An 18,678-nucleotide genomic window follows, 5' to 3' on the forward strand; every position below is an offset into this window, starting at 1 on the left:
GAATGCTCGAAATTTTGTGCTGCTATTATTTTGACCGGCACTGTACGTCGTGATCAATATCAAAGTCAACTTTCCGAAATCTAATAAAATTTCTTAAGCCTTTTTCTCAAACCTAGATTTGCATGATTACTTGCAAAAGCACTGAAAACGTTTTTGCACTGAATTGAAAAAAGTAAAGATTTTCGAATTTTCGTTATTGTATGGGTGTGAAATTGTATAATAGATAATTTTCTGGAACATGTGAACCCTCTAGTGAACCCTTCAAAATACTTTTTTATTCGGACTTTCTAAAAAAGGGGGCAAAATTACCCTTTCTTGAGTGGACTAATGGGTTGAAATGTTCTACAAAATTATTCTTCGTATTCTTTTTTTTGTATGCACCTTAACGACAACCTGTTTCACAGTGATATTTAATACTCAATCGAATAACTTCATATTGTAATGTAATTCCATTTGTGAAACAACATCAAGACGCACGCCACAAATAGAAGAAGGAGCTCGACCAAACACTTAGCAGAAGTGTATACGCCAATTTTTTTAGTGTAAAAACAAAAACCTTAACTATAAAAGCTTGACCTACAACACTAGACAATTAATTGCTCATTTCACACTCCACATTCGATGGAGAAGCAGATAGATATTTCGTGATATTTCAATAGAAAATGTTAGCTTTGCTTTTTGTCTTCAAAAAATGTTACAAAAACTAAAGTTTATAAAATGTTTGAGCACGAAAAATTCAAAGAAATGTTCCACTAAAACCGACCGGTAAGTTTATGGCTGAAGCCGAAGCCAAAGTTCTGTCGCTCTCTAAATTCAACAAAATTTTTTCTGATAGCTACCGCTCAGCAGGCCGATTGTATGGTATTTCAGCCAGGAAAAAGTTTTACGTAAGCAAGTCATCTGCTGTTCGGGGACAACATTTAATTGTCACCACATTAAGATGTGATTGTATATATATATGTAATTATATATATATATTAAGATGTACTTCACGAATGGGCTGGCAATTAGACCTTTTAACCCTTCGTTGGACACTTTTTTTTGAAACCTTTGGTTAGGCACCCGGGTTTGGCACTTCGTCCCGTTCGAGGATCCTTTTTCAAAGGTTATATCCAATTTTCTGTCGATAATTAAATTTAAGGAAGCTGCCTGGAAGCTCAAGTCGTTAGCTATAATAGAAATATATTAAATTCAAGTCCAAAGTCAGTGTGGCTAGACCCGGGTGACCAACTAAGGATGTGTGGGCGACTTGTTGTAATTAATATGAAAAAAATAGTTCATTCATACAACTAGCCAAGCGTTAGCAAGTGGCGTATAGATGAAGCAACTGGAAAAGAAGAGGTGCCAAAATTAATTTTTTTTTTTTGAAAATAGTGAGTTGTACCAGTTTTATGAAGTATAACCGCACTTACCAGCGGCGAATCTTGCTTGACAACTTTATTGTTGCTGTCACATGCAAATTTTTGGTTTCGTGAGCAGAGCCCATAGCGAGAGAGAAGTGGCGGATCGAAGAAACCTCTTAGCAAATAGTTTTCGTAAAACAAATCAATAGCTCTAAAATCTGGCAGTGGTGTTACCACTAAATAATTTTATTAGCAATAAAGTAAAGACATTTTGGCTACAATTTCAACTAAAAAATAAAAGTCATTACTTAATTTTTTTATTATTTGACTTTATCCAAAGTAGTCGTCTTGTAGCGTCGATTCGATGACGAAGAGCCATGTAAGAATAAAACTTGCAAAGCTGTTACTCAAAGCAAATTGTGAATTTAAACTAGCACTAGCTGTGTTTTTTTTTTTGCTTTATTCGAAAACTGGGAAATATGACTATTTTTGGTTGACTATTAGATTTGATATTGATTGCTTTTAAAATTCAAATAGGGCAGATAGTGTTAAAGTTATGATATTTCTAGAAATTAAAAAAAAATGTAAAATTAAAAAAGTATTTTAATAAAACTCTGATTTTCATTTTGCAAAGAATCCCAAACATCTTCTCCTCTAAATGAGTACGAAAAGAACCAAGCAGCGCGCGATAGCTTTTGTTTTTTTTTATGTCGAGAAATACCAAAACTCTCTTGGGCGGACATTCCCCGTCAGTTAGTTTTCAAAAGATTTGGTATTGAAAAAAAATGAGCACGCGACTTCGACAATCGGTGGCGCAGCATCAGTTGTGCAGAATCTTTGAAATGTACTGGATTGTCTCGACTTGACAAATGTCAAATCTTAAATCTCTTGGGGCTCGACAACAAATTTAATTAATGCTTTTATTTACTTGACTGCCAATTTTTCGACCTCAATTATGTAGAAGGCTTACAGATTCAAATTATGTAAAACTCAAATTTCAAATAAAAATCAGTTACATTTTTTGTTTTTTTTTTAACCCTCCGTTAGGCACCCCGGTCTGGCCAGACTTTTTCAACTTGGGACATGAATTTAATACATTTCTATTATAGCTAAAAAATTGAGTTTCCAGGAAGCTTCCAAAAATTTAGTTTTCTCTGGATATAATCTTTTAAAAAGGATCCTCGAACAGAACGAAAAAAGACCAGACCCGGGTGCCCAACCGAAGGTTGTAAAAAAAGTGTCCAACTTAGGGTCAATAATAAAGCAACAAACTGAATTAATGCTTTCATTCACTTGTCTGTCGATATTTCGACCTCAATTATGTAGAAGTGATCTTCAGCAACTCTTGAGTTAGCCGCGTCGATCAGGCTTACAGTTTAAATAACGTAAAACTCAAATTTTGAGTTAAAATCAGATTAATTTTTTTTTACGGTAACAAAATTAAAGGTTTAAGAGGGCACAAAAGACCTTAAGGTCAAAGTGCAACCCCTCCTATTTCTATTTTTTTTTTTTTTTCTTATAATAAACTCGTTTTTAATATATTTTGTATTAATATTTAATTTTTAAATATTAAAGAAAACTAAATGGGTAGACATTTTCTTCTACAAATAATTCCAGTGTGATTTAAAGGTCTCGAAATTCTATGTTGTTGCAAATCCAGTTCGATCTTATAGCATGGGAATGTATTTCGTATCGAATTTCTATCTATATTTAATCTGTTACTTTTATCAAACGAACCTTGAAATAGTATCTTCTTCTTCTTCATTGGCGCGATAACCACTTTAACAAAGCTCGGCAGTCGTTTCTTTCTTGCGCTAACCCGCGCCAATTGGACACATCAAGAGAAGCCAAGTCCTTCTTTACCTGATCTTTCCAATGCAGAAGAGGCCTTCTTCTTCCTCTGCTACCACCAGCTGATACCGCATTGAATACTTTCAGAGCCAGAGCGATTGTATCCATTCGGACGATATGACCCAGCCCGGAGCCGCTGGATCTTGAAATTGCAACAGTTTTTTGTTTAATTTTTCATGAACAAATCCAGCGAATATATTTCAACAAAAGGAGATTTCATTTCGTACAGCGTTTTTTTTTTTTTTAATTATTTTTTTATAAACATTTTTCTGAAAAAAAAAACTCATTGAAAACTTCTAGTAAGCAAGCGCGTGTGTGGTTGTTGTTTTGTATGTCTGTGGCCAATGAAATTGAGAGCGAAAAATGTTAATAATAACGAAAAGTAACAGTATTGCAAAAAAAAAAAACAATAAAAAAACGAAGAAACGAAGAAAAAAACAACAAAAAATGGTTATGGTACGATTTGGTAATGGTACTTAATGCAAAAATTTAAGTATGTATGTAAGTAAGTTTTTCCTTGATGTAACTTAGCTTTAAAATGCACTATTCCGTCATACCCTATTCGCAGATTCACTCTCGGAGTACTCACTCTCCCAAGAGTTGATTATCAGTTAGCACTCTGCATTCACAACAATACAACAATGCGATCAGCAGCATACGCGCATCAATTTAGGCTAAGTAGTTTTTGTGACAATACACCTTCGCTCATTTCGATTTTTGTACTTTTCGTAAACCTACCCGTAAATAAATAAGAATAGAAGAATGTACATATATATGTGTATGTATATATGTATGTATGTGTATGTGTATGTAAACTAAGCACTTTTCGAAACGAACGACAGAAAAAGCTCACAATAATCACTCGCCATGCACTCGAAATTCGAAATGAAGGCACTTGCGCAGAACTTTACGTACTTAGTTTAGCCCTTTAACTTACGTGATCAGTTTCTGTAACTATCCTAAAAAAGGAATTATTAAATAAATGAATGAAATCAAACAATCAAACGGGAAATGCGGTTTATAATACCCACACTTTGTTTAATGTTACTTATTTTACACATAAAAAATACATAAATACATACAAACATATAAGCAAATAAGCAAATAGACAGGCATTCTTATGTACCGAGTATAGAAGTATGTTTATGCATATATATGTGTGTGTGCAACTTTGGTCTGGGCACGCTCATTTTTGATGAATATTGTACACTAAACGAAAGATGATTATATGACGATTAACTAAGTAATCCTACGATTTTCAGTATCTCCAAGTTAGCGTTTATGAAGCAAAAACTATTAAAAGTTCATATATTACAATATTATTAATAAAATTGATATCCTTTAGAAATGGTTTACAACTAAATATGTTTACAAAGAGCAAATAAAATTGTCACTTTTAAAAATGAAACCAAATTGGGAACTCTTTATTTTCTTGTTTTTTATTCATAGTAAACAAACAATTGAGGTATAACAGTCAAGGCGAATGAGTACAAGGACGTGGCTTTAGAGTGGCAACAACATTGCAAGTAAAGGGAGATTTTTTAAGAGCTATAGGAAAGGGTTTCAAAAAACTCACGTAAAATTCAGAAAAATGCATGAAAGTTTTATTTAAATCGATAGTACAGTCCATATAATTTAATGTTTGAAGATTATTTCATGCAAATGTTGACCGCGACTGCACTTCAAATGGTCCATCCGCTTAGTCCAATTTTGGCATACTCTTTCCAATGTTTCGGCCGGTATCTCACTTATAAATGCTTTAATGTTGTCCTCCAATGCGTTAATTGAAGCAGGCTTGTCTGAATAGACATGAGCTTTAACATAGCCGCACAAAAAATAATCTAAAGGCGTTATATCGCACGATCAGGGTGGCCAATTGACAGGTCCCGAACGTGAAATAAAATATTCACCGAACTCGCCTCTCAACAAGTCCATTGTTACGCGTGCTGTGTGGCATGTGGCACCGTCTTGCTGAAACCACATGTCATGCAAGTCAAGCTCTTGCATTTTGGGCAAAAAAAAGTTTGATATTATTTCACGGTTGCGCTCACCATTCACAGTTACTTTACGATTCGCAGCATCTTTGAAGAAGTACGGTCCAATGATACTTCCAGCCCATAAACCGCACCAAACTGTGACCTTTTCTGGATACTGGATATTGGTAGCTCTTGCAATTCTTCTGGCTGATCTTCACTCCAAAATCGACAATTCTGCTTATTTACGTACCCATTGATCCAAAAATGAGCTTCGTCGCTGAACACAATTTTTCGATAAAAAAGTGGATCTTCGGCCAACTTTCCAAGAGCCCATTCACCAAAAATTCTGCATTGCGGTAGGTCGTTTGGCTTCAATTTTGCACCAGCTGTATTTCGAAAGGTTTCACACCTAAATCCTTTCGCAAAATTTTCCACGTTGTTGAGTAACAGAGGCCCAACCATCATACACAGCACGATCAATGTCATCTATGAAATTGTCCGTAGCACCACATGTGACGATGGTAGAAATACGTGCACCTTCCGCTGCACTTGCTCGTCGGTGAAGTCCTACAAATAAAAACTTTTAAAAACAATTTATTACCAAATATTCTAGCGGAATTTTTTTTGTCGGGACAACTAGAAAGTGCAGCACTCAGACATTAATTGAGTCCATTGTACTACACTTGGATTCCCTTTTAATTTTCTTTAAATCTACCCGATCTCCGAAGAAATCTGAGTAGATCTTGTGGTGCCAAGGACCCAAGATGGTCGCTTCTTAACACATCAGTGCCAAAGACCTCAAACCTGATTCGAGCGAAGGCGGGGCAGACACACAGGAAGTGGTCCGCCGTCTCATCCTCCTCTTCACAAGCTGGGCAGAGTACACTGTCTGAGATGCCCAACCTTTCCATGTGCTTTGCCCACAGAAAGTGGCCCGTCATCAGTCCAACCAGCCGTCTGCACTCCCTTCTGCTTAATGACAGAAGGGTTTGCGACAGTCGATCGGACTTGCATCTGCAGCCTCTGGGTATATTCAGAAACGCATTATAATGCGCAACGTACTTTTGCAGTGTTGGCAATGCGTTCAGAAATGCAAATATGGCAGTACTGCAAATGCATCGCGTTCCAAAACGCCATTTTTGTATCAAACGTCACGCATTATTTGCAGGAAAAATTTTAATACTGCCGCTGATTACGCTAATATGATGTCTGATGAAAACTGAGTATAAAACAATTTTTTTTAGCTTTTAATGCAAAGATATATTAAATATACGTTATTAAAACAATATTTTATTACATTTTTCTTGATTTTAGCGATTATCTAAGTACATCGGAAGTAAAGTTGCTTCTCAGAGTCCGACTGAGCATGGAAAGTGAATTTGCTTCAGGGAGGAGGAAAAAGAGTGTTTTGTGGAATAAAGTGGCGGAAGAAATAAAAAAGGTGAATAAAGATTTGAAAATAGACGGGCAAAATTTTCTAATTGTTTCAAAAAAGATTTTTTTTTTTTGTTTTGAAAATTGGAAAAGTAATGAATTACAATCACAATAAATTAAAAAGCATTAGCGACTAGCAAAAAAGATTTATTTTTGGGAATTTTTCGTTTTAATGAACATCTTACTATATGTGATCTTCTTTTTAGCTTTACACGTCTTTTTTTTTTTAATTTAGCAAAAAACTATCACTTTTACGTCAAATATATCGTCAACAACTAAACTCAATAATACTTCCATTTTAGTGTAAAACGCGTTCATAAATGCAACAAATCTTTTTGCAAATCGTTAACAAATCTATCAATTGCATCACTTGTCACATTGGCAGTGCTGCCAGCGCTGCAATTACTGCGCATTTATAATGCGTTTCTGAATATACCCTCTCTCAGCCTGCCAAGCTCGCTTGTGGGTGGTAGTTACCCATTTGCTAACCGTGGCTGTGATGGCCGCAGAAAGGAGTGGCAAAACGGGCTCTGGGCCAAAGAAGTTGGCCTCAGAGCCCATCTTAGCTAAGGAGTCACGAGGTCTCGTTACCCGCGATACTCTCGTGTCCCGGAACCCATGTTAGCATCAGGTTATTATGTCTACCGACATAGTTCGGCCTAGATTCCAAGAGCAAAGTGCAGTTTTGTCCCGCTGGATTCCACGCAAGCCCCAGAGCCGGAGCCATGCTCGGTCCTGGAGACATCCGTAAAAATGCGAAAACAGTGTTTGCCGGGCTCATTTTCTGAGTCTTCCCACAGCTAAGCATCTGGTAGCACTACACTGTATCTCTTTTCAAGTACGACTCTTGATGGCATGGAGTCAAGGGGCATGGAGAGAATCGTTGGATCGACGTCCATGCCTTCTCTGTGCTCCAATGCCGTACAGGAGCCGTACCAGTTCCCATTGTGTTTCAGTCTACAGATGGCCTTCAAGGCCTCTTCTTGAATGAAAGCATCAAGTGGTGGTAAACCAATCAGAGCATCTAATGCCGGGCCTGAAGTAGTCGGAAAAGCTCCGGTGCAACAGATGGCGCCAGTGCGTTGTAGTCTCGATAAGGTCCTCCTGACTCCCACTAGAGAGAGTCTACTCATCCAGACCACTGACGCATAGGTGATAATGGGTCTTATCATAGCCGTGTACTAGCGCAACTTACTTACTGTAGTTTTTGTGTTGTATGTGAGGTGGTCCCTATTATATTTCTCAACTTACTAAAAAAAATATCAAACTTTTCATTAGTCGCGTGAAGCGTTTAACCCAACCGTAAATAATCGTCGTGCAACCGCGACTTTAAAAACAAAGTAGGTTAGTTGATTCACTTCATTCTTTATAGTTTTCATAACACACATCACAGACGAAGAATTTCAGCTGTCTCGTAAAGCACGCATTATTCTCACCCAGTTACGTTCTGCACATTGTAGCAAGTTAAACTATCTAAATTACTTATCCAGTGTCAACCCCACTTTCGAGCATAAAAATTCAGTTTTAAACAATAATGTCGTTCTCAATGGATTTATTTTGAGCAAACTTTTTGTAAACTTCAGTAATCAAAACACTTGATTTCGAAATTCTTAAGATGTGTGTGGTACATATAGCACCCTATATATAGTGTGTACATATGTAAGTAACGATATTAAATTCAAAACGTCACATTCCAATGCGTCCATAAATGTATAAGTATCTTTACACTTAAAGTGGTTTATCAAAGTTAAAATGAAAATGAATCGGTATATTCGAAAACTAAAATGAGATAAAATTCAATTTTAAATTATAGGTAGTGATCTAGGAATGCGAATCGTATGCCACTTGAAACCTAAATACAAAACTCCCAACCCAACAAACAAACTAACTAGCTTAATATTCAAACTTTTCTCTGGTTTTTGGTATCAAAGAAGCTCTACAGTGGGATCGTGTATGTCCTCACTGTTGACTATTGGTGTAAACGTTTGGAACAGATTGCGTTCCTCATCATCAGATTGATCGCTACTATCACTGTCGCTGCGGTTTAATCCTGCTGTCTTCTGCAGATACATTTCCAGTTGCTGTTGCGGTAGCAAATTCTCCACTTCCGACAAATCAATGGCGTTCAAATTGAAGTTGAGCCACGGGAATCTGGTTGACTGTTGCAGCAATCGTGGCCATTTCATAAATACTCCCTTAACCAGACGCACCACTACGTTTAAGCCGCGAATTTCATGTGTGACAAGTGAGGGTTCGACAATACCCAAAAAGTTCATCACTAGCGCATATGGCTGATCGTTGATTATGGCATAGAATAACAAGGTGTCCACTTTTACTTCTAGATAGTAGTGGCTAATATCGGGCACGTTTATAACCAGGTAAATTAGGCAATCTGTATCGTACCAAGACACTTGTGGGCGTTTATATTTCGTTTGTAATGCTGGTGGAGGTGGCAGGTCAGACGTCGACGACGATGTAGTATCATGCGCTACGGAAGGGCAACTCACCGATTGATCATTATTACTGGTGCTTGAGGTTTTAGTTGTTGACGATAGCAGCAGTTCTTCTTCGCTACCGCTTGATGTGCTAGATTTTAACGGTTCGTAGGTGCTATGTTGATTGAGAGCACTATTTTGTGGCGCGTTTTCTTCATGCGGTGCCGGAAGTTGCGGCAATTCAATTGCTCGCAATGGTGTTGAGGACTCCGCACACTTAAGTTCGCCCATTTCTAGGTCGAACGAGCGTTGTATGCATTGCAAAAGTTCATCAAATTTACACAATTCCTTAGGCACCGTTGGTAATTTTATGTGCATATCCAAAAATGCTTTTGTTTCCTCATCCACAGTGGCAACACCATTGCTGATTAGAGCCTTATTAAGCATTTCAAGCGTTTGCAAATCGTCCTCGGTTTCATTTTCATACAACAAAATTTCATATGAGTTAATGGGGAAACCCCTTATCTCCATCGATTCGTATTTTCGTTCTATTACCGCATAAGCAAATAGATAATCCTTAGTCACTTTGAAAGGCTTCGCAAAGCGATTGAACTTAATGCCCGCCAATGTGCAGTGTACCGCCTGATAAGGTGTAAACTCCACAATTTGCTGGGTGGTTGGATACAGAAAATCATTATACAAATCTTTAGTATCAGCCATAACAAAGCAAGCATAATCACACAAAAAGAAGCGGTAAATTGAAGAAGTGGTGGCGCCAATTGAAGAGGAATCTTTGTTGAAGATGCCATACAACTTGGCACGCAAATACCTATTATCATGGCGTACTATGCAGTTCTGCATAGGTTTGAACCAAGAGGCAGGAAATGGCATCAGCGGCTTTTGCTGCAACTGCGCTATGTGCGCGTTAATTAACTCGAGCAATTCATCGAATTTGGCCAAATTTTCATCGCCGATATATTGTAAGTGAATGTCACTCCAATTACCATTTTCAGCCTCACTACCGATTTCTACTTTAACCAGTTGCTCTATTGGCAGAGCAATCCAATCTTCCTTCCATGTTGTAGGCGTTAAAATATCGGTGTTACTCATTTGGGAGGCGATTGTTGTTGTTGGCGTAGCTACATTCGATTCGGGCGTATTAGTTGAACGCAGTGGCAAGCAAATCTGCAAAATTATTATATTAGTATGTTTTCTAAGAGCATTTGAAATTAAAGTTAGTATGCGAGCCGAAGGTGTTTACACTAGTGCTCCATTCCAATGTAAAGTAGTGGATCTCATCTACGTTTCTTATATGTATATAATAATAATAATAAAGTTAGTAGGTCCACAGTCGAAAATCAAGCGGGGCCGGCCGTTATGTTGATGTAAAAGAATTATGAAAATATTTCAGTAATGTGAACTTAATGAGGAATGAAGCAAGTTTTCCGTCAAATGTAAAGCGATATTTCCATTTTTGGAACAACATCAAGACGCACACCACAAATAGCAGGAGGAGCTCGGCCAAACACCTAACAGAAGTGTACGCGCAAGTTATTTATTTTTATTTTTATTTCCATTCACGAAGTTGGTAGTGCGACATCTGCTTAATTTTTAGTCTTACGTTGCATTCATTTCAAATTCATTCGATGAAATCGCGATTTTTTCGACTGCGCCGCCTTGCCTAACCGCTATGGACCTTTATTTATATATATAAATCTTTTTTTTTTTAATATATGAAAACATTTCTTAAGCTCATCACATTCGATTGAGTAAACTGCTTCGCTGGCGATGCCGCAACACGCGCTTGCTTAATTTCAAACGTTGCACACTAACCTCATTGGAGTTTTTATCATTCTTATCGTCAGCACGCAACTGTTCATCCCAATCGGCTTCGTCCTCGCCACATCCAGCGTTGATTTTAATCAGTTCTTGTGGTTTCGGCACCTCTTTGACGTTTATTGGCGGTGGCTTTTCACTCTCCGTGGTGTCATCATTAGAGGAGAATTTTATTAGGTTGCTCGTATCGTGTTCACTAAAACTTTTGAACTCCATTTCCGAGTCACTGATCGTGGCATTCGCATCGCCATTTGCCAGCAATCCCAACTCCTCAGCTATTTCGCGTATACCCTGCCGCTTGCAGTCAGCCACAGCGGCGATATCCTTCCCCAAGAGCGAGCGTTTCAAGTTTACACGATACACATATTGTCCCACTTGAGCGAGCTGCTCCATCACTATCACATTGTTCACCCAAATTGTGTCGATTAATGTGAAATTAATGCTCACATGCACACATTCATTCTTGGTTAAATCGGTCATAATCCACTTTTGCACTGTTTTAGTGGCTTTCGTGTCCCACGTGCGTTCGTTGTCGAATGGCACGACGCCCAAGAGATGTATGTCAATTGCTTGGGCGGGAAAGTCTTTGAATTTGTCGTGGCACACGTAGAGTTCATCCGATTTAACGCTTGTTATAATACTGCCATCATCGATTAGTTTCACAGTCAATTTTATAGTCTTAATCATATCCGTATTTTGCACTTCTGGCATTTCAAGTATGCGTGCACGCTGATAGGTGTCCGCATATTTGTAGACACACAAATCGCCTATATGGAGCGGCCAATGCATATTCCAGTTCTCTTGTTTCAAGTAATGCAAATTCATCTGTATGCTGAAATTGCAGACCTCCTTCGAGCGTCGAATGTCATGCCATTTGGTGGAGTTGGGCGAGCGATGTTGTAGCAGGCGTGCGGCATAATGGGTGGGTGAAAAGACCTATTAGAAATGCATATTAGTAATTTTTATTGAAATTTGATATTATTTTAAGTGCTACTATGCCACACAAACCTTTAATATGAGTATACGCATATCGCCGGCTTTCGGCAAATTGTCCTTTGTGGAAGCCGCATCGAATCGTGTGAGATTGTGACGAAATTCGCAACGTGGTTCATCACACTCGCCAAATTCCAGCACATACGGGCACATGCGTGTGCCCTGTAGAATTCTTGCCTCCTCGCGCTCCACCAACACACGCTTCGATACAGCCAAAATGTCGGCGTGTATCAGTTTCAGTTGATCATGCTTCTTCATGAAGTCCATCAGACGCGGCAGTTGAATGCTGTTCTCTTCGTCAAGTAAGATCAATGAGCGCGCTGTTGGACGGTCCAAGCCAGTTAGCATGTCGAAGTTTTTGCACACGTAGTTCTCGTAGGTTTGTGCTAGTGCTGAAAAACGTGCTGTAAACTTGGTCCACGATGTGGGCATCGAGTAATGTATGACGTGCGAAACATTTTGTATTTGCAGCTCGGGAAACGAGGAGTCGGCACAAACGAGTATACGTGAAGACATTACCTGAAATTAATATAACTATGTAAAATTGCTGTAAACATTTAAATCAATTCAAGCGTATAACCTTCTTTTTGCGCCACTCCTCGACTATGAGGCGCACATCCGATGAAGAGTGGCTGTCGTAGGCAATGCAGACGTATGCGGAAGTGGTTAGCGCGTCTACGACTTCATAGACATCGTCATCGCTGTTGCACAGCACAAGTAAACGCTCATTTTCCAACGAGTACTGCTCTATGAATTCCAAAATTGTCGCGATCTTACGTTCGCTGGGGCACAACTTAATCGATATCATCACTCTGCCATATACAGCAGCTTCTAGAAAATCTCCCATTAAAAGTAGCGGTTGACTTGCTTTACGCATCAGCGCTACAAGCAGTGAGTCCCAATGGCGTGATGTCACCACCAGTTGCCAAGGCAAACATACTTGCGCTGCATCTTTGCCCATGCTGCGCTTGGATAACTTGAAGAACGTCTTCAATACGGTTTCGATGTCCGCTTGCGAACGCGAAAGCATCAAGTCCAAATCATCAATAACCAAGTGCTTGAGCCGTTCTATATCAATCAACGATTCCTTTTCGTTATCACGCAGCAGACGCAATAGACTACCTGGCGTCGCTACCAAAATACCGCAACTATTGAGCAATTGAATTTTAGCAGCGTTTGCGTTGCGCACACCATACGATGACACTGTGGTCACCTCTGGGCGTACGCCCATTAGCAAACGCTTACAATAATTGTGCACCACCTCCACACAGGCCGAAGTGGGCACTAGAATAATGGCGACGGGACCATAAGTCTCGGCAAGGCGACAACTTTGTATGCGATACGCAACCAAACTGCAAATAGTCGGTAGGTAACTCCATGTTTTACCCGACTTGTGTGGATTTACAATGAACAGTGAATTTCCACGCAACAAGTGCGGCCAAGCGTAGGCTTGTATACGATACAGTTTGGTGACGCGCATGTGCTCCATTTCTTCGTGTATCTCTTTGAGGAAGAACGCCTCCGATATGCTTGCCAGCGCACTTAGTGGCACCTTTGAATGAGCCAGCACTAAATGGTCAATAAATTTGGTTTTTAGCTTATGTTCGCCCTCGACCTCACGTAGCTCCTTTACTTGTGGCAGGCGAATGTGAAAAGATTCGAGCTTAGCACCAATCAGTTCGGAGGTTAGTTGCTCTTCCACTTGCTTCAAATGCGCCTGTTGTGTCGTCATTTTCTTCTGTAAGCGACTTTTTATTAAAGAGCGTTTATTTGATGAATGCTGTTGGGCAGATACATCTTCATTATCGGAAGTAGAGCCGCCGTAGGTGCCATCTTCTGCAGAGTACAGTTCCATGTTGTCGGAGTCATCTTTGCAGCCGCTTGAGTTAAGATTGTTTAAGTCTAGTATATGATCGTTGCCTCCTGCTTTTTCGTCATATGCACGTCGTAGCATTTCATCAATTTTGTTCATTTGAGTTGAAGGAGATTTCAGCGAACGGTGTCTTCCGTATTTCTTCGGCACAGGTGAGCTTAAACTGAAACATTTTCATTTATATTTTGATTACTATTGAAGAGTGTGACATCTTAATTGTTTGCATATTACTTGCTGCCACTGGAGGACAACTGTGGCTCTTGTGTTGTAGCCACCCTATTGTTTGCCTCTTGCTTGACAGTGTTAGAAAACTCCATTGGGGCTTCATTTAGTCGTGGCACTGTTGTATCTAAAATACTTGCATGCTTTGATATGTTTGCGGCTGATGTACCACGTAACTTTTGGCCGCCGCTATGTAAGTTTTCATAGCGTAAAGCTTCCTTCTGCTCCACGGCCCTTACATGGGAGTCATGTGGCACATAATCAAAACGGGTTGTCGCTTTGCGATGCCAATGATTCTTCTCGTCTTTATAATGATTTAGATTTGTGATATCAAAACCGGCTGGTATCATACGCAAGCCATGGAAAGTGGAGTTCTCATTTAAAGTCTTCAAAAAAAAAAGAGAAAAAAAATGCATTTAAATGTTAAATTGGGGGCTTAAGCCGTTTTATAATTTCAAACAAACCTCGGCAGCTGGGCGATAACGCGACTTTGATTCAGTCAGCTCAAAAAATGAATCGTCCTTTATATCCTCAACCTGAAAGAAAGCGTTACGTAGTTTTACCCTGATACTTTTGCAGCATTTGCCATTTAACAGTAATGCTAGAAATATTTCATTATGATTTTATAGGCTGTGAATAAGTAGAGCTAAGTAAATTATGATATGTGCTCTGCATATTTTTCTAACCATATTTTTGAAGTTTAGCTTAATAGCGAGTGCAAATCATGGCATTATAAGAACTGATATACACACATACACATTTATATATTTATATATGTAGATGAGTATAAAAAAGCAGATGAATTGTTATTATCGTAACATCGTACAACACCCTCCATAAAGTTTTGGGGAATGCTGCCTAGTTGACAGTCTTTGGCAGCCTATAAATTCGGGTCGCTGCGCCAGCGTAGAACCGACTGTTGGAGGTACGAAGCGAAAACCGTCTAATAATTTAGTTAAAACATACTACATATTTGCAATGTCACAAAAATCGTTTTATATTGGTAATTGTACATTTGATTACAGTACAAAACTCGCTGATAAAACATTATAAGTTAGCTATTCCGAAACAGTTCAATTGCCAAACTTTGGTCTATTTCTTTACCTTGCATTTAGGTACAAATACGTTAACAACTACTTGGTGCTGCTTTTCCTCGTTATGCTGTTAGTTGAGATACATAATAATACACAATTTTTTACATTTAATATTTCGTATTCAATTGTGGTGCATATGAGAGTCACATAATTTAGCTTGATTGCTGAACTTTTTCGAGAATTACCTTTTTGCGCAAATTCATCAAACGATTTACATGAGAGCTGCTAGATGCAGTCGACGAGGAATTGTTTTCAGCTCCGTTGTTTAATTCTGTATTGTTCTGATTTAAATTAGATGGTTCGGCTTTGGGGCATTCTTGCTTACATTTTTCAGCCTTATCTGCTTTAAGCTTTTCCAATCTTTGCTGTTTGCCAAAGGATAAACACTTTTTCAGTAAATTAATTACGAATTAAGTGCAAGTAAATACCTTTCTAAGCATTTCCATGCGTTTGGATGAAACTGAGCTTTGCGGCATGCCCAGCTCATTCGTATTAGTAGATGCACTGTCCGAGTTGGTTTCCTCCTCTTTAGGTGGTTCCTCTTTCGCGCCATCTTGCTTACATTTTTCAGCCTTATCTGCTTTAAGCTTTTCCAATCTTTGCTATTTGCCAAAGGATAAACACTTTTTCAGTATTTTAACGCCAAATTAAGTGCAAGTAAATACCTTTCTAAGCATTTCCATGCGTTTGGATGAAAATGAGCCTTGCGACATGCCATGCTCATTCGTATTAGTAGATGCACTGTTAGTGTTGGTCTCCTCCTCTTTAGGTGGTTCCTCTTTCGCGCCATCTTGCTTACATGTTGCGACCTTATCTGCTTTAAGCTTTTCCAATCTTTGCTATTTTTGCCAAAAGAGACACACTTTCTCAGTATTTTAATTAAAAATTAAGTGCAAGTAAATAATACCTTTCTAAGCATTTCCATGCGTTTGGATGAAACTGAGATTTGCGGCGTACTGAGCTCATTGGTGTTGGAGGATGTAGTGTCTGTGTTGCTCTCTGCTAGTGGAATGGTTTCCTTATGGCGATTTAGTAGATGACGTCTAACACGAGAGCTACTTTCGGCATCCTACACAACAATAATGCGATTGAAAGGTAAAATTAAAAATAGTCTTCACAAGAAAATGCAGATTTGTGTGAGATATTGATGTTAAAAGCACATATGAACATATCGCGTAGATTATAATTGCTCATCAACTTTAATTAACTTACCATTTGCCGCTCATTATCCGATTCAGCAGTAGCGCTCATATTAGAGCTCAAGTCTATAAGGAGGTTTTGTTTGATATTATCATTAGCCATCGCATGCAGCTTATTAGTTATACTCGACTCTTCAGGCTGTTTGTTGCTAATCTGTACAAGAATTATTTGAAATGCTTTTACCATAAATTTTACATTTTCAACCTTTACCTGCTTGCGTTTTTCCAGCAACTTTTGCTTTCGGCCGGATACTACTGTGCTCGTTAAAACCAGCGACTCTACACTACTGACTAGTTTTTCTCTCTCTGATAGTTCATTATTTCTCTTATGCATATCCTTTTCGGAATCAAATCTCATATTGAAATCATTGCTGCTTGGTTTTGGTGGCAATTCTTTTTTGCCATATTTCTTCTTTCTTGACTCGGTCAACGCACCAGCCATGCCCAGTTTCTGTTCAGAAATTTCATCATTATCTTTTGACTCCACAGCGTTAAGAAGTTTCTCGTCGCTCCACTCAGAGGTTGTTTTTGTGGATTTACTGCTTAAATCGATATGTAAGTTTTGTTGCTTTTGTTGATTTTCTTTATTAACGCACTTCTTCCCGATATTCAAATTTTCGTTTGATGCTGAGTCGTCGAATGCGACACTGTCCAGTAGCATGTCGACATCGAAATCTGATGATTCTTGAAAGTTTGCCAGCTCATTTCGTGCACACCAATCCTCAACTTTTCTTTTCGCATAGTCATCCCTTCCTGTGCTGACCACTTGTTGCGCTTGTTTAGCTTCGTGTTCACTGCCGGCATACAAAAATCCTTTGTTTGCACTAAATTTACTATTACCACTGTTTGTCATCCATGGCAAAATTTTTGTGACCTTCAAATTGAGGCAAATCTCAGGGAAGTTGGGCCCGGCATCCATTGCCAAACTCATACCAATCAAATAGTCGCGTATGTTACATTTATCTCCCAAATGCGTAGTTACTATAATATCGCCCCAGGTATGATCTTTCACTTTGAATTTTTCAACAAACATCACCGATTCCGACTCGTTCAGCAACTTCTCTACCAAGTCACACGAACGTTGGCTCCAGTTCTCTTTCATAGTTGTTACAGCACAATTCATACGGAAATCAAAATCTTTTTCTGCTGGATTCAGATCCACCAGTCCGCCACGACGTATATGATCAACCTTGCGCGATAACTTATCCGGCAAACGAAATATTTGATCAGATTTGGTTTGAAAGGGAAACCCATAATCAATAGCCCACATTATAAATTCACCGCCATGCGCATTTTTATTGAAATTTGCTATATGTTCAACACGTGCTCGTATCATTTTCTGCCAGGACAAGAATTTCACAGCTACTAGCATGTCGATTGCCGGCTTGTGTACTGCCTGCGTCCATGGTTGATGGGATTTGTAGTAATTCTGTAGTTGCTCTTCCAACTCCTTTATTTCACAATACGCCTCATTTGGAACACTAATTTCATGAAACCAGAAAAGTTGTGGGTTGATGAAGTGTGTTATAGAAACATGTTTGCCCTCATCCAAATCCATTGCGAATGCCGAATGGGCGGAAATAGACCTTGAAATGTAAATTACTTGTATTGACTACTAAGCACTTTTTCTGTTTGTATAACAAAATATTGGAAGAACATTAATTAGTATAAAAATGTTCGCGCTAACGTTAAAGGATTGGTGAAAACCAAGCGTCCGAAAAAACAAAAATCCGATAGAAATGCCCAGCTAGGGATGTGCGTTAACAACGTTGTTTGCTTGTATATGTAGCGTAGTGTCAGATATATCGATACTTTGCTTAACTAATACGCGAATTACGCCACACTGAAGAACTACGTTCAAATATGCAGTAATTTCCAATAAACCCACAAAATTAATCTCCCCGTTCACATATGGCAGATTACCTGCAAAATTCACAATCAGCTGTCAATACTGTTGTGAAAGGTTTTTCTTCATAGAAATTATTTTGGTGGAATATTTTGGTGTTTTTGGTTTGTTTGATTATTTTTAACGATGTGAAGAAAAGACAAAGAGAAGGAATAGCTAATTTAATTGCGCAATTGGCTGCTAATAATAAACCGTTGGAGGAAATCCGTAAACGTCGTTTACTGACGGCGCAAAAAAAATATGGCAGCAATACGCATGGGAAAATCTGTATTACATTTTATAATAAGTAATAAGAGGACTGTAAAGGCAGATCGGCAAAGTCTGCTTTTGCATACAATTGTTAAGGACATCGAGGTGTTCACTCCATCAGATGGAGTTCACTATGGGCGCCTTCCTCGATATTGAGGCGGCTTTTAAAAATGTCCTCCCGGAGGCAATCCCCAAGTCTCTGGGTAAACTAGGAGTCGGAACCAAACTCATTAGGCTTATCCATACGATGCTTAGCGATAGAACGGT

The 18,678-nt window shown here is 38.8% G+C and overlaps 1 protein-coding gene across 1 annotated transcript; it reads right to left on the reverse strand.

Annotated features, from left to right (window-relative positions):
• Positions 1–6,867: 6,867 nt before the first annotated feature.
• On the reverse strand, positions 6,868–17,998 carry LOC128857417 (uncharacterized). The gene is made up of 12 exons (XM_054093177.1): positions 16,468–17,998; positions 16,270–16,410; positions 15,965–16,126; positions 15,723–15,896; positions 15,486–15,659; positions 15,243–15,422; positions 14,428–14,499; positions 13,973–14,349; positions 12,449–13,904; positions 11,884–12,387; positions 10,873–11,811; positions 6,868–10,224 (listed from the first exon to the last, which is right to left on the reverse strand). The coding sequence occupies exons 1-12, from the start codon at positions 17,812–17,814 to the stop codon at positions 8,530–8,532; spliced, it is 7,221 nt and encodes a 2,406-aa protein (XP_053949152.1). The 5' UTR covers positions 17,815–17,998; the 3' UTR covers positions 6,868–8,529.
• Positions 17,999–18,678: the final 680 nt, after the last annotated feature.

The sequence above is a fragment of the Anastrepha ludens genome, chromosome 3 (assembly GCF_028408465.1).
Source record: "Anastrepha ludens isolate Willacy chromosome 3, idAnaLude1.1, whole genome shotgun sequence".
Lineage (NCBI taxonomy): Eukaryota > Metazoa > Arthropoda > Insecta > Diptera > Tephritidae > Anastrepha > Anastrepha ludens.